General features: G+C 46.3%; 1 protein-coding gene across 3 annotated transcripts in view; it reads left to right on the forward strand.

The window, feature by feature from the left end:
• Window positions 1-18,459, forward strand: part of LOC309561020 (solute carrier family 41 member 1-like) — a 75,932-nt gene that overhangs the window by 29,439 nt on the left and 28,034 nt on the right. For all 3 annotated transcript variants that reach the window (XM_082264733.1, XM_082264735.1, XM_082264734.1), the window contains exon 2: window positions 2,563-2,894. In XM_082264733.1, coding sequence (XP_082120859.1) covers window positions 2,595-2,894 — 300 coding nt within the window. In that variant the 5' untranslated portion in view covers window positions 2,563-2,594. The remainder of the gene's footprint in view (window positions 1-2,562; window positions 2,895-18,459) is intronic.

Here is an 18,459-nt window from a genome sequence, read left to right on the forward strand (position 1 = left end):
CAGGGACAACGCTGTGGCGCTGTCTCCTGTAAGTGGGGAAGGGTACCTTCCCCCTCCCCCCTGAAAGGTGCCAAATGTGGCACCGGAGGGGGGAGGAAGTATATAAGTGGAAGTTCCACTTTTGGGTGGAATTCTGCTTTAAAGGATAAGTCCACCCTAAAACTAAAATCCCTGTATCTATAGACCTCCACGATCTAACACTGATCGATCTAGCCCTGTAAAGAAGAAATCAGTATACTTACTTTTTATTTTGTAAGCCGATCCGATCCCACGCTGAGCTGTCAGCCGCGGCTTCGTTTGGGGGCGAGTGCAGAGGATACAGCCGACAACGGATGCCCCATAGTAAGTCTATGGGTGAAGTCACTTCCTATTCATTTTACAGCTGACAACGGAAGCCCCATAGTAAGTCTATGGGTGAAGTCACTTCCCATTCATTTCACAGCTGAGAACGGAAGCCCCATAGTAAGTCTATGGGTGACGTCACTTCCTATTCATTTCACAGCTGACAACGGAAGCCCCATAGTAAGTCTATGGGTGACGTCACTTCCTATTCATTTCACAGCCGACAACAGAAGCCCCATAGTAAGTCTATGGGTGACATCACTTCCCATTCATTTCACAGCTGACAACGGAAGCCCCATAGTAAGTCTATGGGTGACGTTACTTCCTATTCATTTCACAGCTGACAACAGAAGCCCCATAGTAAGTCTATGGGTGACGTCACTTCCCATTCATTTCACAGCTGACAACGGAAGCCCCATAGTAAGTCTATGGGTGACGTCACTTCCTATTCATTTCACAGCTGACAACGGAAGCCCCATAGTAAGTCTATGGGTGACGTCACTTCCTATTCATTTCACAGCCGACAACAGAAGCCCCATAGTAAGTCTATGGGTGACATCACTTCCCATTCATTTCACAGCTGACAACGGAAGCCCCATAGTAAGTCTATGGGTGACGTCACTTCCTATTCATTTCACAGCTGACAACAGAAGCCCCATAGTAAGTCTATGGGTGACGTCACTTCCCATTCATTTCACAGCTGACAACGGAAGCCCCATAGTAAGTCTATGGGTGACGTCACTTCCTATTCATTTCACAGCTGACAACGGAAGCCCCATAGTAAGTCTATGGGTGACGTCACTTCCTATTCATTTCACAGCTGACAACGGAAGCCCCATAGTAAGTCTATGGGTGACGTCACTTCCTATTCATTTCACAGCCGTTGTCGGCCATGTCCTCTGCAGAGCTTCCGCCGCTGGAGATCAGATCAGATTGGCTTCAAAAAAAGGTAAGTATACTGATTTCTTCTTTACGGGGCTAGATAGGTTAGTGTTAGATGGTGGATGTCTATAGAGGCAGGGACGTTAGTGTTAGGGTGGACTTATCTTTTAACCACTTCCGGACCGCCCACCGCATATATTCTGCAGCAGGGTGGCCCCGCTGCGCAAAATCATGTATAGGTACGTGATTTTGTGCAGGGGTTCTCGGGGGCATGCTTGCGCCGCCGGAGCGCCGATCACAGCGGAAGCCAATCAGCAAGTCCAGCGTCTGCGATGGCCTGGCCACCTGCGATCGTGCAGGAGAACGATAGAACGGCCATCTGCCTATGTAAACAAGGCAGACGGCTGTTCTGTCACAGAGGAAGAGTGAGATCTTGTGTTTCAGCTAAGCTGAAACACAGATCTCTTTTTATCTCTAGCACATCCATCCCCCACACAGTTAGAAAGCACTCCCTAGGAGCACACTTCACCCCTAGTGTTAACCGGTTCACACTGGTGCAATGCAGAAAACCCTGCGATTCAGTGGCCTTTTCTGCATCGCACCAGAATCACACTGAGATCTGCGAATCGCTGCGGGTGTCAATGTAAAGGTAATGACATCCCCCGATCACTTCACAGACCGCAGTGCGAACTGTGAAATGGTGCAGGAATCGGATCACATAGGTGTGAATCCCCATGCAATCCCATTCTAGTGCGAACCAAAAAAAGGGGCCTTACAGTTTGTATGGCTGAAATCACATCGCAGAGACATCTTATGTGATCTGCACCTCAATACGATGCAAATCACATGCAATGTCTGGCATCGCACTGGTGTGAACCATCAATAATTCTTTCAATTATGGAGGCTCAACCTCATATGTGGATGTTACCTATGGCGGTCTTCAGGCAAACACAGCCTGCTTAGCTCCACCCACTCGCCCATTAAGGCATTTTGATATTTGCATAACTCCTCCCAAGAGCCAGCCCACTGCTTGCATGAGCGCCCTGGAGAGGTGTTATTGAGGCAAGGTGCTGTGATGTTTTCAGGAAGTTATGTACAGCCCCCTGCCAGCTCCTACCACCAGCTCCTCCCACCAGCCATGATCTGCCTGCATTGCATAGAGAAGCACAGAGTCCCCGTGATGATGTCACAGGGTGTAACATTAGCTATGTTATAAAAACAGGTTTTATTAGCATGTTGATGGAGGGAAGGCTAAATATAAGCAAATAAAACTTCAGCTTTAAGGGTTCCAGGTTGAACTCAGCAGTGTAAACACAATGGTTATCTTTATCTCTGCAGTGTGACGAGCCGGTGAGCGCAGCCAGGTCACTATGAAGGGTGAGGAGACCCGGCAGAGGAGGAAGGAGGGTCGTGCCAAAAACGGAGAGCGTTCCAAGCAAAGAGCAAAGCACAAGGCCAGGCAGAACGAGAGCCGAGCTGCGGCCCGGGAGATGGTGGAGGAAGAGCTGCTGCCACCCGTCATTCCTGAGAGGCGCCCCCCAGAGAAGAAGCCTCCTATGCCCAAACCTGGGGATGAGTCCTCCTTTTCCATCGCCCTCCAGGTCCTCTTCCCTTACCTGCTGGCAGGACTGGGCATGGTCCTAGCTGGGATGGTGCTGGATGTGGTGCAGGTAAGAGGAGTATGAAAGGGTGCAGGAATTAGAAGGGCTTGTGATCCATAGACACAGGATGATTGCTGATTAATGGCCAAACTCTTCTAAGCTGTCAACACAACCATCTGAGATCCACCTTCAAGGGGAGTCCAAATCTGACCTCCAACCTCCTCAGTCTTGCACAGTTGTACCGGTGTCCTGCTGAAAACTCCAACTCGCCAAAATCTCCAACCACGTCACTTCCGGTGACTGTACAGCAGCAACAATTGGAGATTTCGATGAGTTGCTGTTCTTACAGAATACCAGCAGTGTATCCACTACAGTGCACAATATAGTGAGTGGTCATTGTTAGTCCACCCGCTGCTAACCAGAAAAATGGCCGCCTCCAAGGCGGCGACAACTTTTTTCCTCCTTACCCGGTGTTCTGTCAGAATACCATACCCCATCAGAAAACCATACCTCCCTCATTTCCGGTTGCGGATCAGCTGTGGCTTCGTCATGCATCAGCTGTAGCCCCGTCACAAGTCCTACTGCGCATGCGCGGATTAGGTAGGGAATTTTGATAACATTGCAACGAGTCAGGCAAAAGTCCTAGTGCGCATGCGCACCAACGGGTCGGGCCGCGGCATCTCTTATAACAAACATGCATACGATCTCCATGCCAGACACTGCACCGACCCGACAATGGAACAATCCTATTCCCTACCCACACGCGCACGCCCACTGTCCATTTGATAGCTATGTGCCATTGTCGGGTCGGTGCAGTGTGGGGCATTGAGATGGGATTGTCGGGTCGGTGCAGTGTGGGGCATTGAGATGGGATTGTCGGGTCGGTGCAATGTGGGGCATGGAGATCGGATGGATGTCTTTTATAAGAGATGCCGCTGCCCGAACCATTCTGTCAAAACAGTTAACTTGTCCTCTGCCGGTGTTCTGGAGCAGCTCATCGAAATCTCCAATTATTGCTGCTGTATAGTCACCAGAAGTGACGTGGTTGGAGATTTTGGCGAGTTAGAGTTTTCGGCTGAACACCGGCTCCTCTCTTGGAATGACATCGCTTACTCTGATTTCATTGCACAGTGTGAGCTTCTCACTATGTGCATTAGAAGCTGCCGCAAATCAGAGCCTGCCTTATTTCCTGGCTGGAGGACTTCCAAAATCATAAAGCTCTTTGTTCTTTCAGAATACCGCTACCTATCAGATTCTGTAACCGGAAGTGACGTACGGACTACAACAACTTACTGCGCATGCGCCATGTGTTCCAATAGCTTTCTTAATGTGACAACACGAAGCAGCGGCGGACATCTTCTTACACCACGCAAGTCTTGAATTTAACACTTATTGTAGCAGTAAACTCTCCTTATAGACTGAAATAGACTATTTCACCGCGACCAAGAGCAATAGTCTATTTCACTATATAATCAATTTGTCGCGGAGCAGTGTGGGGTGTACCAAGATGGCCGTCGCCACCTTCTACCTGCAGGTTTCTTGCTATATTTACCGTATTTGCTTGCGTATAAGACTTTTTAACCTAAAAAACATCCCCCAAAAATAGGGGAGGTCATCTTATACGCAAAGTATAAAATGTGAGGACTACTTTACATGGCTCAAAACAAACGTCCCTAATAATCTCCAAGCAGGGTAAGTACACAAACATCCCTATTAATCTCCAAGGTAAGTACACAGGATGTAATCTCTCAAAGCGCTGGCGAGAATACTGTACCGGTATGTACCGTAGCTTCAGCTACATACAGTATACCGCGCTGAGCCAATCACGATGAGCGATCTATTAATTATTAAATACAAAGCCAACTCGGATTGGCTTAGTCAGAGAGAGTAAAATCATCAGCCCGCCTCTCTGACTCTGCCAATCTGAGCAGGCTTTGTATTCAATAAAAGAATACATCGCTCACTGTGATTGGCTCAGCGCGGTATACTGTATGTAGCCGAAGCTACGGTACATACCGGTACAGTATTCCCGCACATCCAGCCAGCGCTTTGAGAGATTACATCCTGTGTACTTACCTTGTAGATTAACCACTTTAAGACCGGAAGGATTTGCCCCCTTCCTGACTAGGCCATATTTTGCGATTCGGCACTGCGTTACTTTAACAATTTGCGTGGTCATGTGACGCTGTACCTAAATAAAATTGACGTCCTTTTTTCCCCACAAATAGAGTTTTCTTTTTGGGGGTAGGGAAGGGGTTAACAGTGTGGGTGATCAAAGGGTTAAATGTGTACCTAGGGGCGTGTTTCTAACTGTGGGGGGTCATGGCTTCTAAAATGACCACAGAGACCTGTGATCCTATATAGAAGTATCACAGGAGCTCTGTGATCATTTCAGGGAGAAGAACGGTCAGCTGTGTTTACAACAGCAGACCATTTATCTCTCTCAGCGGGGAACGATCGGGGGTGTCAGGCGGCAATCAAAGCCGCCTGCCCGCTGCATCAGCTTCCACGCTGACGAGAGGGGGCGGGAGCGCGCCACCGGCGGCACATGCTCGCCCCCAGCTGCCTGCGCACGACCGACATATAGCTACGTCGGTTTGCCCAGGAGCGGCTGCCTGCCGCAGTATAACTGTCGTGTCGTTAAGCGGTTAATAGGGACGTTTGTGTACTTACCCTGCTTGGAGATTATTAGGGACGTTTGTTTTGGGCCATGTAAAGTAGTCCTCACATTTTATACTCTGCTACGGTACAGAAGGGGGGTAGTCTTATACGGCAAGTATAGCCCAAAACCTGTGTTTTAACTTGAAAATTAGGGGGTCGTCTAATACGCCAGCAAATACGGTACTAGAATACAATAGTAATGGAAATGTAATACTGTGATTCAGTATATAAGGTGAGTTTACTGCTAAAATAAAGGTAAAAATCAAGACTTGCGTGGGTGTAGGAAGATGTCGGCCTCTGCTTCGTGTTCTGTCACATTAGGAAACCTATTGGAAGTGGCCATGTTGGAACGCATGGCGCATGTGCAGTAAGTTGTTCTCGTCTGAACGTCACATCTGGTTGCAGAATCTGATAGGTAGCGCTATTCTGATAGAACACTTTTTCCTCCCCAGCCTGACTGTCCCGCCCCTTTCTGTCATTGAATATCAGTTCTTTCAATCATCTCAGCATCACGTGGGCGTTACCTAGGGCGGTCTGTGTGAAAATACTGCTTAGGAATGCCCACTCCTTGAGACTTAGGCCCCTTTCACACGAACGATCCAATCAGATCTGCCTGTCAGTTTTTTAGGTGGATCTGATCGGATCCTCCATGCATCCCTATGGGGCAGCGGATGTCAGTGGAGACATGTCTGCTGACACTCGCTGCCATCCGCATCCGATCCTGTCCGTGAAATCCGGGCGGATGGAAACCCTATTTGTGAATTAAAACAAAGCAGTAAAGTTAGCCAAATTTTTTTGTATAATGTGAAAGATGATGTTATGCCGTGTAAATAGATACCTAACATGTCACGCTTTATAATTGCGCACACTCGTAAAATGGCGCCAAACTTCGGTCTTTAAAAATCTCCATAGGCTGCGCTTTAAAATTTTTTACAGGTTACCAGTTTAGAGTTACAGATTAGGTCTTGTGCTAGAATTATTGCTCTCGCTCTAACTTTCGGCGCGATACCTCACATGTGTGGTTTGAACGTTGTTTACTTATGCGGATGCGATGATCTATGTATGCGTTCACTTCTGCGTGCGAGCACGACGGGATGGGGGCACTTTCATTTTTTTTTACTTAAATATTTTCGTTTTTACACTTTCCCTTTTTTTTTTGATCATTTTTGTTCCTATTACAAGGAATGTAAATATCCTTTGTAACAGGAATAGGGGATGATAGGTCCTCTTTAAAGAGAGATCTGGGGTCTATAAGACCCCACACCTCTCCTCTAGAATGAAAGCCTGAGATCATAAAAAAAAAACAATCTTAGGCTTTCCAGCTGAACACATGGCAGCGTTCACAACTGGCAGGGCCTGGGGGTGACGTCATAACATTGTACCCGACCTCCGAGAGTCATAGAGATGAACGGGGACCATCTGGGGATGTCCCCTCCCGCCGCTGAACTGCCGCTATGATTGTTTTTGCTGTGCAGGGAAACAAAAGATATCGGAATGATGCCTGCAGCTACACTCCTCATCCAGATATCTCCACTCAAACCTAAGGACGTCATATGATGGTATGGAAGTGGTTAATATTCTTTTGTCGTGGTGATCAGGTCACTGTGCCCTCTGCCATCAGATAAACACACAGTGGACAGTGTGTGCTCAGTGCCAGCAGTCTGGAAGCTTAGCGAGATGGGACAGGCGATACAGGAACACGTTCTACCAGGAACTGGCAGGGGACCAGAAATACCGACCAGAAATTTAAAAGAGACTACAGTGACAAAATGAACCAGCACCACCCAGGGGGTTTATTTATATAAAAATCTCAAGCATTCGCACAGCCCTCACTAATGATCCCAATAATTTGCCTAGTACATTTAATTCCTATGATCATCAGCTCCATCTAGAGGTCATAATGTGGTATTTTCTTGAAACGGACTCATCAGAAAGATTCCGCATTATGGCCACTAGATGGAACTGACGATCAAAGAAAGTAAATACTTTAGGAAAGTTGCTGGGAATTTTGTGTTGGCTTTGTGAAGAGAGACATTCGCACAGCTAATTTTTTATAAACAGACCCCCCTAACTGCTACTACTACTACCTCAGCTGTCCCTAAATAAATACACACACCTCTTAATATAAATCAATGCTTTATTCCTAATCTACAAATATTTATTACAGGTATTTTTATTGCACCAAAAAAATGTATACAGGGCATTACATATAGTGTACATTCATATCACTCTCTGCCCTCAAGGAGCTTACAATCTAATGTCCCTACCTTCCATGCATATGTACACATACTAGTTTAGACAGGAGCCAATTAACCCACCAGCACGTCAATGGCTTGGTAGACAAGTGGTTAAATCAAGCTCACAGCTATAGCTTTGATCTTAAAACCAGCTTTAGACCCGGAGAGCTTTCAGATAAAAGTGATGGGGTGGTTCTAGAGCCACCCCATCACTTTTACAAGCCTCTCATAGGGGTGCCCGCCCCTGCTGGTGACACAAGAGGTTTATAGGCTGTCTCATTTCACCAGGGAGCCCGGGACTGGACCATGGCAAACTGCTTCCCCAGAGGAATCATGATCTGTGCTGGAATAGCTGCATTGTGGGGGCAGGGGAGATATTGGAGGTCTAATAAACCGCCAATGTGCCAATAAAGACGACCTGTCCCCAACCCATGCTATCACCTAGGAGGGTTGTTATCTTGTTAGAGGAATAGTGCCCCATCATTGGTATTAGGGGGAGGAATAGTGCCCCATCATTGGTATTAGGGGGAGGAATAGTGCCCCATCATTGGTATTAGGGGGAGGAATAGTGCCCCATCATTGGTATTAGGGGGAGGAATAGTGCCCCATTGTTGGTATTAGGGGGAGGAATAGTGCCCCATTGTTGGTATCAATGAGAGGAATAGTGCCCCATCATTGGTATTAGGGGGGGGAATAGAGCCCAATTCTTGGTATTAGGGGGAGGAATAGTGCCCCATCGTTGGTATTAGGGGGAGTAATAGGGCCTCATCATTGGAATCAAATATAGGAATAGTGCCCCATCGTTGGTATCAATGAGAGGAATAGTGCCCCATCGTTGGTGTCAGTGAGAGGAATAGTGCCTCATCATTGGTATTAGGGGAGGAATAGTGCCACCGTTGGTATCGATGGTAGGAATAGTGCCCCATCATTGGTATTAGGGGGAGGGATAGTGCCTTATCGTTGGTATCAGTAGGAGGAATAGTCTTCCATTGTTATGTCAGTGGCAGGAACTATGCCCCACTGTTGCTGACAGTGGGGGAATAATGCCCCAAGGGTCAGTTAAAAGCAAGCAAAGAGCCACATCTGGCCCCTGGGCTGCAGTTTGGAGATCACTGCTTTATGGAACTCTCTTCTACTACATTCTGTTGATTAATAGGACAGAGATAAAAGTCACATTTATCAGCGATATTAACACTGTAAAGGATGAGTTCACCTTTGGGAACATGTTACATGTTATACTTGTATTTAGGGTGCAGCATGTGACATACTCCTAATCTCCTGCCCCCCCCCACCCCCCATCAGAGCCCCCCTCACTGTGATCGCACGTCATTCACTCACACTGATCTGTGAAGATATAAACTACAAGTCCCTTCTGCCACCGCAGCAGACAGGATTGTAGTTTCAATGTGCTGTTTATTTTACACTTCCTACAGCTCAGAATCTGACAGCTGCTACAGCGTCTGCAGGAGCCTGACCTTGCACCGCCATCCACTCATCACGGATGCAATGCTCTGCAGGATCCTGTGAAAAAAAATAAAATAAATGCACATTTCTTTCTAGCATTTATTTTTTCATAAAGGTGAACTTAGTTCTTTATTTATTTCAGATAAAGGAATTTGAGACAACGGTTGCAGCAGCTAACTCTCTTATATAAAATAATGTTGGAATGGAAAGTGCCAACTCGTCTCACAGATGCTGAGTCACAAAACCATTCTATTACCGATGCTGAGTCACAAAACCATTCTATTACAGATGCTGAGTCACAAAACCATTCTATCACCATTGGCTGTAGACACATAGACAAGATTGGACTGACCCAGAAACAGGAGAGACACCCACCTCGGGCGCTGTGGTGGAAAGGGCGCAGCTGAGGTCTCCGCCTGTCTCCTGCACTCTGTAAGACCGATCGGTCAGAATACAGCATTGGCGATTTTACTCTTCCTGTGTAATCAGTGGGGCTCTGCTGTCTTTGTGACGTCTTTCCCTGCACTTTATCAGAAGCAGAATGCAGAGTATAGCCATCACCCAGATAGCAGAATTCCATTGATGACACTGGAAGAGCCGATCTGTGACACCTCAGTCCTGGTCTTCATGCATTTATGAATGAGAACGACAGTTGTCACCATTATGGATATATTAGTGTACATTGTAAACCTATTAAAAATAAATAAAGTTTAACACTTTGTTAATGTTAAATACTTTTTTTCCACCCCCTTCATCACCTTCTTCCCTTAGCTTTAGCCCCCGTTCACACCAGTGTGACTTGTCATGCAATTTGTCAGGTCCAAATCTCATGACAAGTCGCACCGTATTGTCAGCAATAAAACCGTTCAAAACGGTGCGACGCTGAATTTGCAGTGCCGCACCGATTTGAAAAAGTAGTTCCTGCGCTATTTTTGGTGATTTCAGGTCCAACTTGCATAGACATCTGTGCATTGAGTCACACAGATGTCAGCCAAGTCGCACCTGAAGTTGCATTGACATGCAGCTTTGAAATCTTGTGATTTTTAAGTGAAGTTGCATGATTTCAAAGCTGCGTTTAGTGTGTACCAGGGCTTATCTCTTTTTGCTGTATTTTTTCTGTTGCATTCATTAGTTTTGTTGTATCACTTGCATTAACCTGTTCCCACCCATCCCCAGCATCCTGTTAACTGGGCTATTACACCCGATTGGCAGGAAGGTCTGCCTGATCACATGGTCGCTATTGATTGGCTGTAGCAGTGGTCACATGACAGGGAGCCAGTGCTACTGGCTCCTAATCTTTATCAGAGACCAGGAGTTGTCTCTGACATCAGAAGTGCACAGTAATGCTGGAAAACCAGCAGCAGACTGGCTCCCAAATTAGTGTTCTTAGCCAATGACTGAGAGTGCTGACCAGAGTGTTCTGGTGGGGGGGGGGGGGGGCATCCCCCTTTCAGGACACAATAGCTCAGCGGGGGAGATCGCTGTACTAATGTCAGATTATTAGTACAGCGTCTCTGACCCGGAGCTGTCAGCATGCCAGCATGCATCAGTCGATGACGTTACAGGGGGGCGGTGCCACCAGATGACATCGCAGGGTGGCCCCTCTCAGGGCCGATCCTAGGGTCACAGACGCCTGGGTGCAGAAATATTTTTGGTGCCCCCACATGGGCATGGTCACCTTACTAACTCCTCCCATTTACAAATGTTTCTCTGGCAACTGGTATGGGAGTGCCAACAACATTTTGGCAAATGGTTCTAATACAGCTTCATTAAAGATTTACTACATGGGAATGAAAGGTGACTGTTGTAAGCATCCCTTGCAGTGTTATCACTTGTGCCAGCTCTTGTCACTTTTGCTGTATAGCTCGGCCTGCAGAGAAATGTGAATAAAAACACATGTAGAGGCCAGCGGTGCAACAATAAGAGGGTCTCGGCTGCTGAATGTAATTGAGTGAGTGCCACAGCTTCAGGACCCCCCCGTGTGAGCTTGCGGCACCGGGGCTTGGTGCACCCTGTGTGCCATCACAGGATCGGCCCTGGCTCCGCCCCTTACCTATTTAAGAACTGTCAGACGAAGGAGCAGATAGTCGACGGTTAGCCTTCGTCGCAGGCAGAGCTTTTTCTTTTCTTTTTTCGGGACTGGCAGTGCGGCGGGCGGCGTGAGTGACGATGGATCTACATCGGGGAATATTGTTTTTTAATTTTTAATAAAAGAATTGTTTTTATGTGTTTTTTTCTTTTTTGACACTTTATTTTGGTGAATGAGTAGGGGTACAATGTACTTCGTTCTACTCATTCACATAGGGAGGGGGGGAAAGTGGCCTGGTATGGTTCCAGGGGGGTTGCTCAGCCGTCCCCTCCCTTTCCTGACCTGCTGGGCTGCATGCTCGGATAAGGGCTATGGCCTTTGGGGCCCACACCATTTTTTATTTTTTTTTTATTTTGGCGAGGGGGTTTCCCTTCAAATATATCGCAAGACCCAAAGTGCCTGGTATGGATTTGAGGGGGGAACCCACGTAGTTTTTTCCCAGATTTTTTTTTTTTTTTTTGCCAGCAATTCTGACAGCTGATGACTCATCGCTTGTTAAGGTCACAGCGGCCGATATCCATGCCTGCTCCTCAGCAATAAGCTATACACACTGTGTTGGTGTGGCTCCATTGAAGTTTAGTACTCACAAAACGCAATCTGCGGGAAAAAAGTCCCTGACCTTTTCCAAAAAACACAGCGCAGCAAAACGCACAGATGTAAACCACATCCATAGGAAACCATGTTAACCGCTTCCGGACCTCCCGCCGCCTTTTTACTGCGGCAGTGCGGCCCTCCTGCGCAAACCGACGTAGGCCTACGTCGGTCGTGTGCAGGCAGCTAGGGGGGCGAGCTCGCGTCGCCGCCGGCGTGCTTCCGCCCCCACTTGGCAGCGGGGAAGCCGATGCACGGGGCAGGCAGCTCCGATTTCTGCCTGACACCCGCGTTCGCTCCCTGCTGAGAGAGAAGAACGGTCAGTTGTTGTAAACACAGCTGACCGTTCTTCTCCCTGGAATGATCATAGAGCCCATGTGATCCTTCTATATAGGATCACAGGTCTCTTTGATCATTTCACAAGCCACGCCCCCCCAAAAGTTAGAATCACTCCCCTATGCTCACATTTAACCCCTTGATCACCCACAATGTTAACCCCTTCCCTGCTAGTGTCATTATTACAGTAACAGTGCATATTTTTAGCACTTTTTTTGAGAATGTTATATAGCAGAAAGTGAATTGTTGCTCTTTTTTTGTTTATAGCGCAAACAAAAAAATAAAAATCACACAGGTGATCAAATACCACCAAAAGAAATCTCTATTTGTGGGGAAAAAAGGACATCAGTTTTATTTGGGTACAGCGTTGCAGGGCCGCGCAATTGTCCGTTAAAGTAACCTAGTGCTGAATCCGCAAAATATGGCCTGGTCATTAAGGGGGAAGATCTTCCGGTCCAGAAGTGGTTAAATGAGTTATAGTGCATTTCTGCAAAACGCACCAAAAAATGCATAGGTGTGAACTTAGGGTAAGTCTCTGTTCTGTTAGCACAAAATCTCTGCCATCTATGGACGCATATGTGTGGCATGTGGGCGTTAAAACCCATCCTCTTTGCTGATGCCCACATGTTGTCACACAGACTGAAGACTCTCTCCCTGCTCCCATTTGATAGTATTGGGTGAGTGGCCAATGGTCAAGCACCAGCGCTTTCACATAGGGGGCAGGACCCCATGTTCCTTCATACTTGCAAGTATTGGGTTCTTTTTTGGTCACCTGACAGCCGCAGCTGTCAGAGTTGGATTCAGGCGCTGTTCTGATGAGTGTTATTCACTCTGCTCTATTTATTTTTGGATAGAAGAATGTTGGGTGGAATGACACTGACTCGACCATGGCCCGAATTTCGGCTGGTTCACCAGTAACCGTTTGAAATTTTCTCTATATATGGCCATCTTTAGTGCCAAGAATAGAAATAAAACCATCATTAATTTGGCCGATTTTGTCTTCTGCATAGTGAGAGAGACAGGACCTCTTTAAGAGTGGTCTTTGGGGCTTTCTTACACTTGTCTCATTCTTGATGTTGTCAGAAATGCTTGGAGTTGTTTTTCTGGTTTTCCTCTATAACTTGGCCTTTCAACTTAAAAAGTTTCTTAATAACATTGTACTGTACATATACCCTGAGGTTAAGTTCGCAGAGATGATTGCTGACCTACCGCCAAGGGGCTTATACCAGACACGCAGTTTTGTACTTCCACTAAAGGAATCTCATAAAATAAAAAAATTACACACACCTAATTTTGGAATTCTGTATGAATTACACAAAGGAACTAAAATTGCAAGGCTAGTACCCTGTCAGACTTGTATTTCTCCTTGTGTCCCTGTTGCAGATTTCCACTTGTTTCCTCCCTTATGAAACTGTTGCCATCGTCACAGGAAGTGATGAGTAATCTCTCTAATAGAACTCTGGATAGCACTCTAATAGATAGATAGAACTCTAATAGATCTGAATCCAATCGAGAATCTGTGGAAAGAACTGAAAACTGCTGTTCACAAACGCTCTCCATCCAACCTCACTGAGCTTGAGCTGTTTTGCAAGGAGGAATGGGCAAAAAATTCAGTCTCTCGATGTGCAAAACTGATAGAGACATACCCCAAGCGACTTATAGCTGTAATTGCAGCAAAAGGTGGCGCTACAAAGTATTAACTTAAGGGGGCTGAATAATTTTGCACGCCCAATTTTTCAGTTTTTTATTTGTTAACAAAGTTTGAAATATCCAATAAATTTAGTTCCACTTCATGATTGTGTGCCACTTGTTGTTGATTCTTCACAAAAAAATTACAGTTTTATATCTTTATGTTTGAAGCCTGAAATGTGGCAAAAGGTCGAAAAGTTCAAGGGGGCCGAATACTTTCGCAATGCACTGTATATATACAGTATATATATGTAGCACCCTACAGGTAGGTGCTAGGTAAATGTATAGTGGGCCTTGTCCGCCTAACAGCAGGGCTGTGATTTATTTAGTCAGGGTGTCATGGCTTCCAGATGTGCCTGCTGAAGGGGGAGTCTCCCCACTGGCTCCTGTGAGAGGCTTCTCATAGGGCAGTGGAGGAAGCCCAATCAGGGGACACATCCAAGCTTGTAACTACCCCAGAAGGCAGATTATGCTGCAAAGGATTCTGGGAGTGGGTATAAGTTTGGGTGAAGTGTGTGACACAGTGTCTTTGGCGGGAGCAGAGTCCCAGGAGGGAGAGAATGGCTGTCTCTCCTCCTGTCTGAGGAAGGTGGATGTCTCGGTGTGTCGCCTGAGAATCCAGATAGTGCTGAGTTGAGCTGAGGGGATCCGGCGTGTGAGAACCAGTGGAGAGCGAGAGGGGTCCAGTTCAAGGAAAGCCTACACAGGTCGTGAGTACTGAGGATTGCCCCTGGGGGTCTGCCTGAAGTCAGAGGGGACCACTCTGGAAGAGGTTCTGGGATCCAGTGTCAGCTAGCTGAAAGGGGGTACCTAGGTTGAGGACCCTGAAGTTACAGAGGGGGGAACATAGTCAGTGAACCCCGAAGAGTTCAAGGTTAAAGGGGGCACCTGCAGTTGGGCCCTGACTTGTAGAGAGTGTGTCAGTTGAGAGTTGCAGCTTTACAGAAATCTACAAAGTACTACCTTGAGCCAGTGCAAGGCAGGAGGGGAGTACTCAGTGACTTTGCAGTACAGCAGTGTCAGTAGTTCTACAATTCACAGTCCTGGGTCTTCTGGACTTATAGTCAAGGATTCAGCACTTCTATCAAGCTACAGTGTGTTCTCAGTGTCAATGAGCGTTGGCTGGCGTCGGCTGGCATCAAGAAAGCGCCAATGGGCATTTTTCCTGGATTAAGTCCCAAGTGTATAGTTAAGCCAAAGTAGTATCCCACTCATTCCCTTCTCCCATCCCTCAAACACAATAAAAACCACAAAACCAAGATTCCGGAGTGGTCCATGTCTCAATTTTCACACCCAGGGTCGCAGCTCACATGGGCTGGAGAGGTAACCCGTAACAATGGCAGACCCACATCAGGCCCAATGCCTGGAAAACCTGCTACATATATATATATGTGTAATGGAACCGCGACCCACACTGTGTTTGTGGGCTTCCGTCAGTATACGGCTTCCTCCAGTCTTGAACATAGGTATCAGATATTCTAGCCTTCCCCCATACAAAGCTAGTCGACAACTTTGCTTGTACAAGTTCTGGAACCTTCTCTTTATTGACCAGTCTCACACAATTTATACACATATGAGGACATCCCCCTCCTGATCAAATTACTCCACCAGGTCACATTATCCTATGCAGATGAAATTGTATACAGAAATATAATTAACATATCTAAGGAAGAACCAACACAAACAGTATACTATTTCCACTCAGCAACTAACTGATGACAGTGATTCAATCAATCTGAGCCAGTTACCCAGCAGACTGCCGTCCTCAAGCTCATGAAATACAATACACATTATCATAAGTGTAAACACATAACCCATTGTAGATAACGGGTAAATCTGCATATTCAACGATGTGTGGAAGACAGGTGGTTGAGCTGATGATATTAGTCTGACTGTTTGAAATAGTCTTCATATGTTTCTTGAGATAGATGGTTGATAAATATCACTGTCCCATTTAAAGTAATCAAAACCATATTCTCAGTGTCCATTAAGTATCTGTATTTCACTACCAGTGACTGTGAGTACCGTCACACTATATATATCCCCATCCCCTCCAGTGGCAGCACTAAGCATTCCCTACTGTTGCAATGGACTAAGCTCTGAGCCCAGACTGTGACACTGCATTAAGAGGTGGGTCCATGGCAGCCTGGGCTCAGAGGAAGTAAGGCTCCTTTGACATGAGTGACCAGGGGGCTGTAAACATAGATGTTTTTACTTCCCCCCAACCACCCACCTACAAGTGGACATAGTGCCACTCAGAGCATTACACATTGCCACGGCTGGTGCAGCATTTTTAACGTTACACGCAGAGCCGCCTGTCAAACTCTCCTATGTGATTAAATGGGACTGCACCGAAAGTGTAAGCCAAACAATTGTTCGCAGTTGCGGCACAGTGCAGCTATGTAAAAATTTGCCAATACAAAAAAGTAAAAAAAAAAAAAGAAGTCAGGCATCAGGTGGCCTGAGTATCGCCTCCTTTACACCTTGAAACCTCCTTTCACTGTGCTCTGAAAAGCAATCCACTGCAGATGGTTATTCAGGGGGGCGGTAAACACTATTACTAGTGCGAAAAGAGACTTAGTGGTTTAGGGGAATTTAAATTGTCCTTTTATTTATTTTTTCAATATTGGTTTTAATTACTAGTACCTTGTATTGTTGATTTTTTAAACAGGTTTTTAATTGCTGAAACAGAGGATTTTTCAGAGCTATTTACTCAGCATCATGTTTTTTTTCCTGCACTATTTTGCCAACACAGCTCATAGTATGTTTGTGCACTGGATTGCTATTAGTGATTGATCGATCTAAAAGACCCCAAACCCCTCCTCTGCACTTAAAAGCATTCAAAACGCCAAGTTTGACTGTTTTGAATGCTCGCATTTTTGTGAATTTGCCGCTGAGTACCCGGAAGTGATGTCATGACATCACTTCCGGGTTTTTTACATGGAGACCCGATCAGAGCCGAATGCGGCTTTGATCGGGTCGTCTCTTCGGTGGCCGTGCAGGTAGGATGCCCGGGTCTCCTGGTGGGACGGGAGACCCGGGCCAGCCGCGGAAGGCGGCGGGAGGGGAGGGATGTCCCCTCCCGCTCCTTGTAATGACAGCCGAGCGGCTTCTCAGCTGCATCGGTTGTCATTACAAGACAGCCGACCGTCGGCTATGGACGCCGGTACCGGGGTGATGCCTCTAGCTGCAGGCATCACTCCGGTACAAGCACTTTCCCAAAATATCAGCAATATCGGTAACCTCAGGGGCCGATTCCGATATATCGGGAAAAGTGCATATCGGCCCCCGATATATCGGCATTGCCGATAATCGGTAGATACCTAGTTGCATTTAGTTTTGCCTTGAAAAAGGGGGGTTTGTCCTCTGAAACACGTCAGCTGGTTTATGATTTTCATTTGGACCTTAAATATTTTGGTGTGATGGAGACCTCTCGATTTCTGAGTATAAGTACAAAGCTTTTTTATTCTTTGCTCTTGTGAGTATGTACTCTTTTACTCTTCATTAAACCGCTGTTGATAATGCACTAGGCATTTGTGCCCGTTTGTTTTACTTTGCTATACCCGTGCATTAACCTGCTTTGCTGTAACATGGGGCGTTTATGCAACAAATTTGAAGGCCAGCACATGACCATCGCATCCTGCGGTCAGTGGACAGAATGCCCATTTCATAGGTGACCATTGGTCAGAATGCCTCACTTACAGTGTTGGTCTAAATGCCACTCTTACACACAGCAAAAAAGATCAGTGGTGCCATGAAAGCTGGCTCTGCCAAGTGGCGTTGGACCTGGAACTAGTCAGGTTCCATCAAATAGAAGGTTAATCAGCCTTATCTCAAGGAACCCCTAGCAACCTCAGAAGCAACTCTAGAGTTCCAAGGAACCCTGGTTGAGAATGGCTGCCCCTAGAGTGAATAGAAATGGAGAAAATATTGCACTATTAAATGATGGTAATGGAACATGCATGGGCACCGATCCCATAAAACTAATATTATACAAAGGTGCCCTTGAATATTTCCATGATTTTTGCCCGCAGTGTTCGTGGACTCCACTCTGCGTCAAAGAAGCTATTTTTAACTACGTTTTCATGAACTAAAGTGAATAGGAAGTGATGACAGCTGATAAGCATCTACAGTCTAATTGGCCATACTTTGGAGCTTGGTGCGGCAATGCCAGTGACCAGCCTACATTCCTGATTAGACTTTTCTTTTTCACTAGGCATGGGCAATATTGAATACAAATTACTCATCTTTTCATCAGAATCCTGTTCTCTGAAACTTGAGCGTGTTCCGAGGAACTGTAAGGCTACTTTGCCCTGTCAGCCTACTGATAGAAGGTCCAGGAGGCGTGACGTTAATGTATGTGAGGAGATTCTGAGCTTTGTGGTTTAGAGATAGCAACATGGGCTGCAGATACGTCCCACTACATATCTACATTATCTTCCTAAAGCACATGACTGAGTGCTAAAACTAACATAATACCCTCAGGAAGCACAACCTTCACCTAGATCTAACCAGTCTAGTTTCTCACATTTCCTGTCCCTCTTTCGTGGCAGTCTTCTTAAAAGAA

The sequence above is a fragment of the Pelophylax lessonae genome (genome assembly GCF_965119305.1).
Source record: "Pelophylax lessonae genome assembly, chromosome: 8".
Classification (NCBI taxonomy): Eukaryota; Metazoa; Chordata; class Amphibia; order Anura; family Ranidae; genus Pelophylax; species Pelophylax lessonae.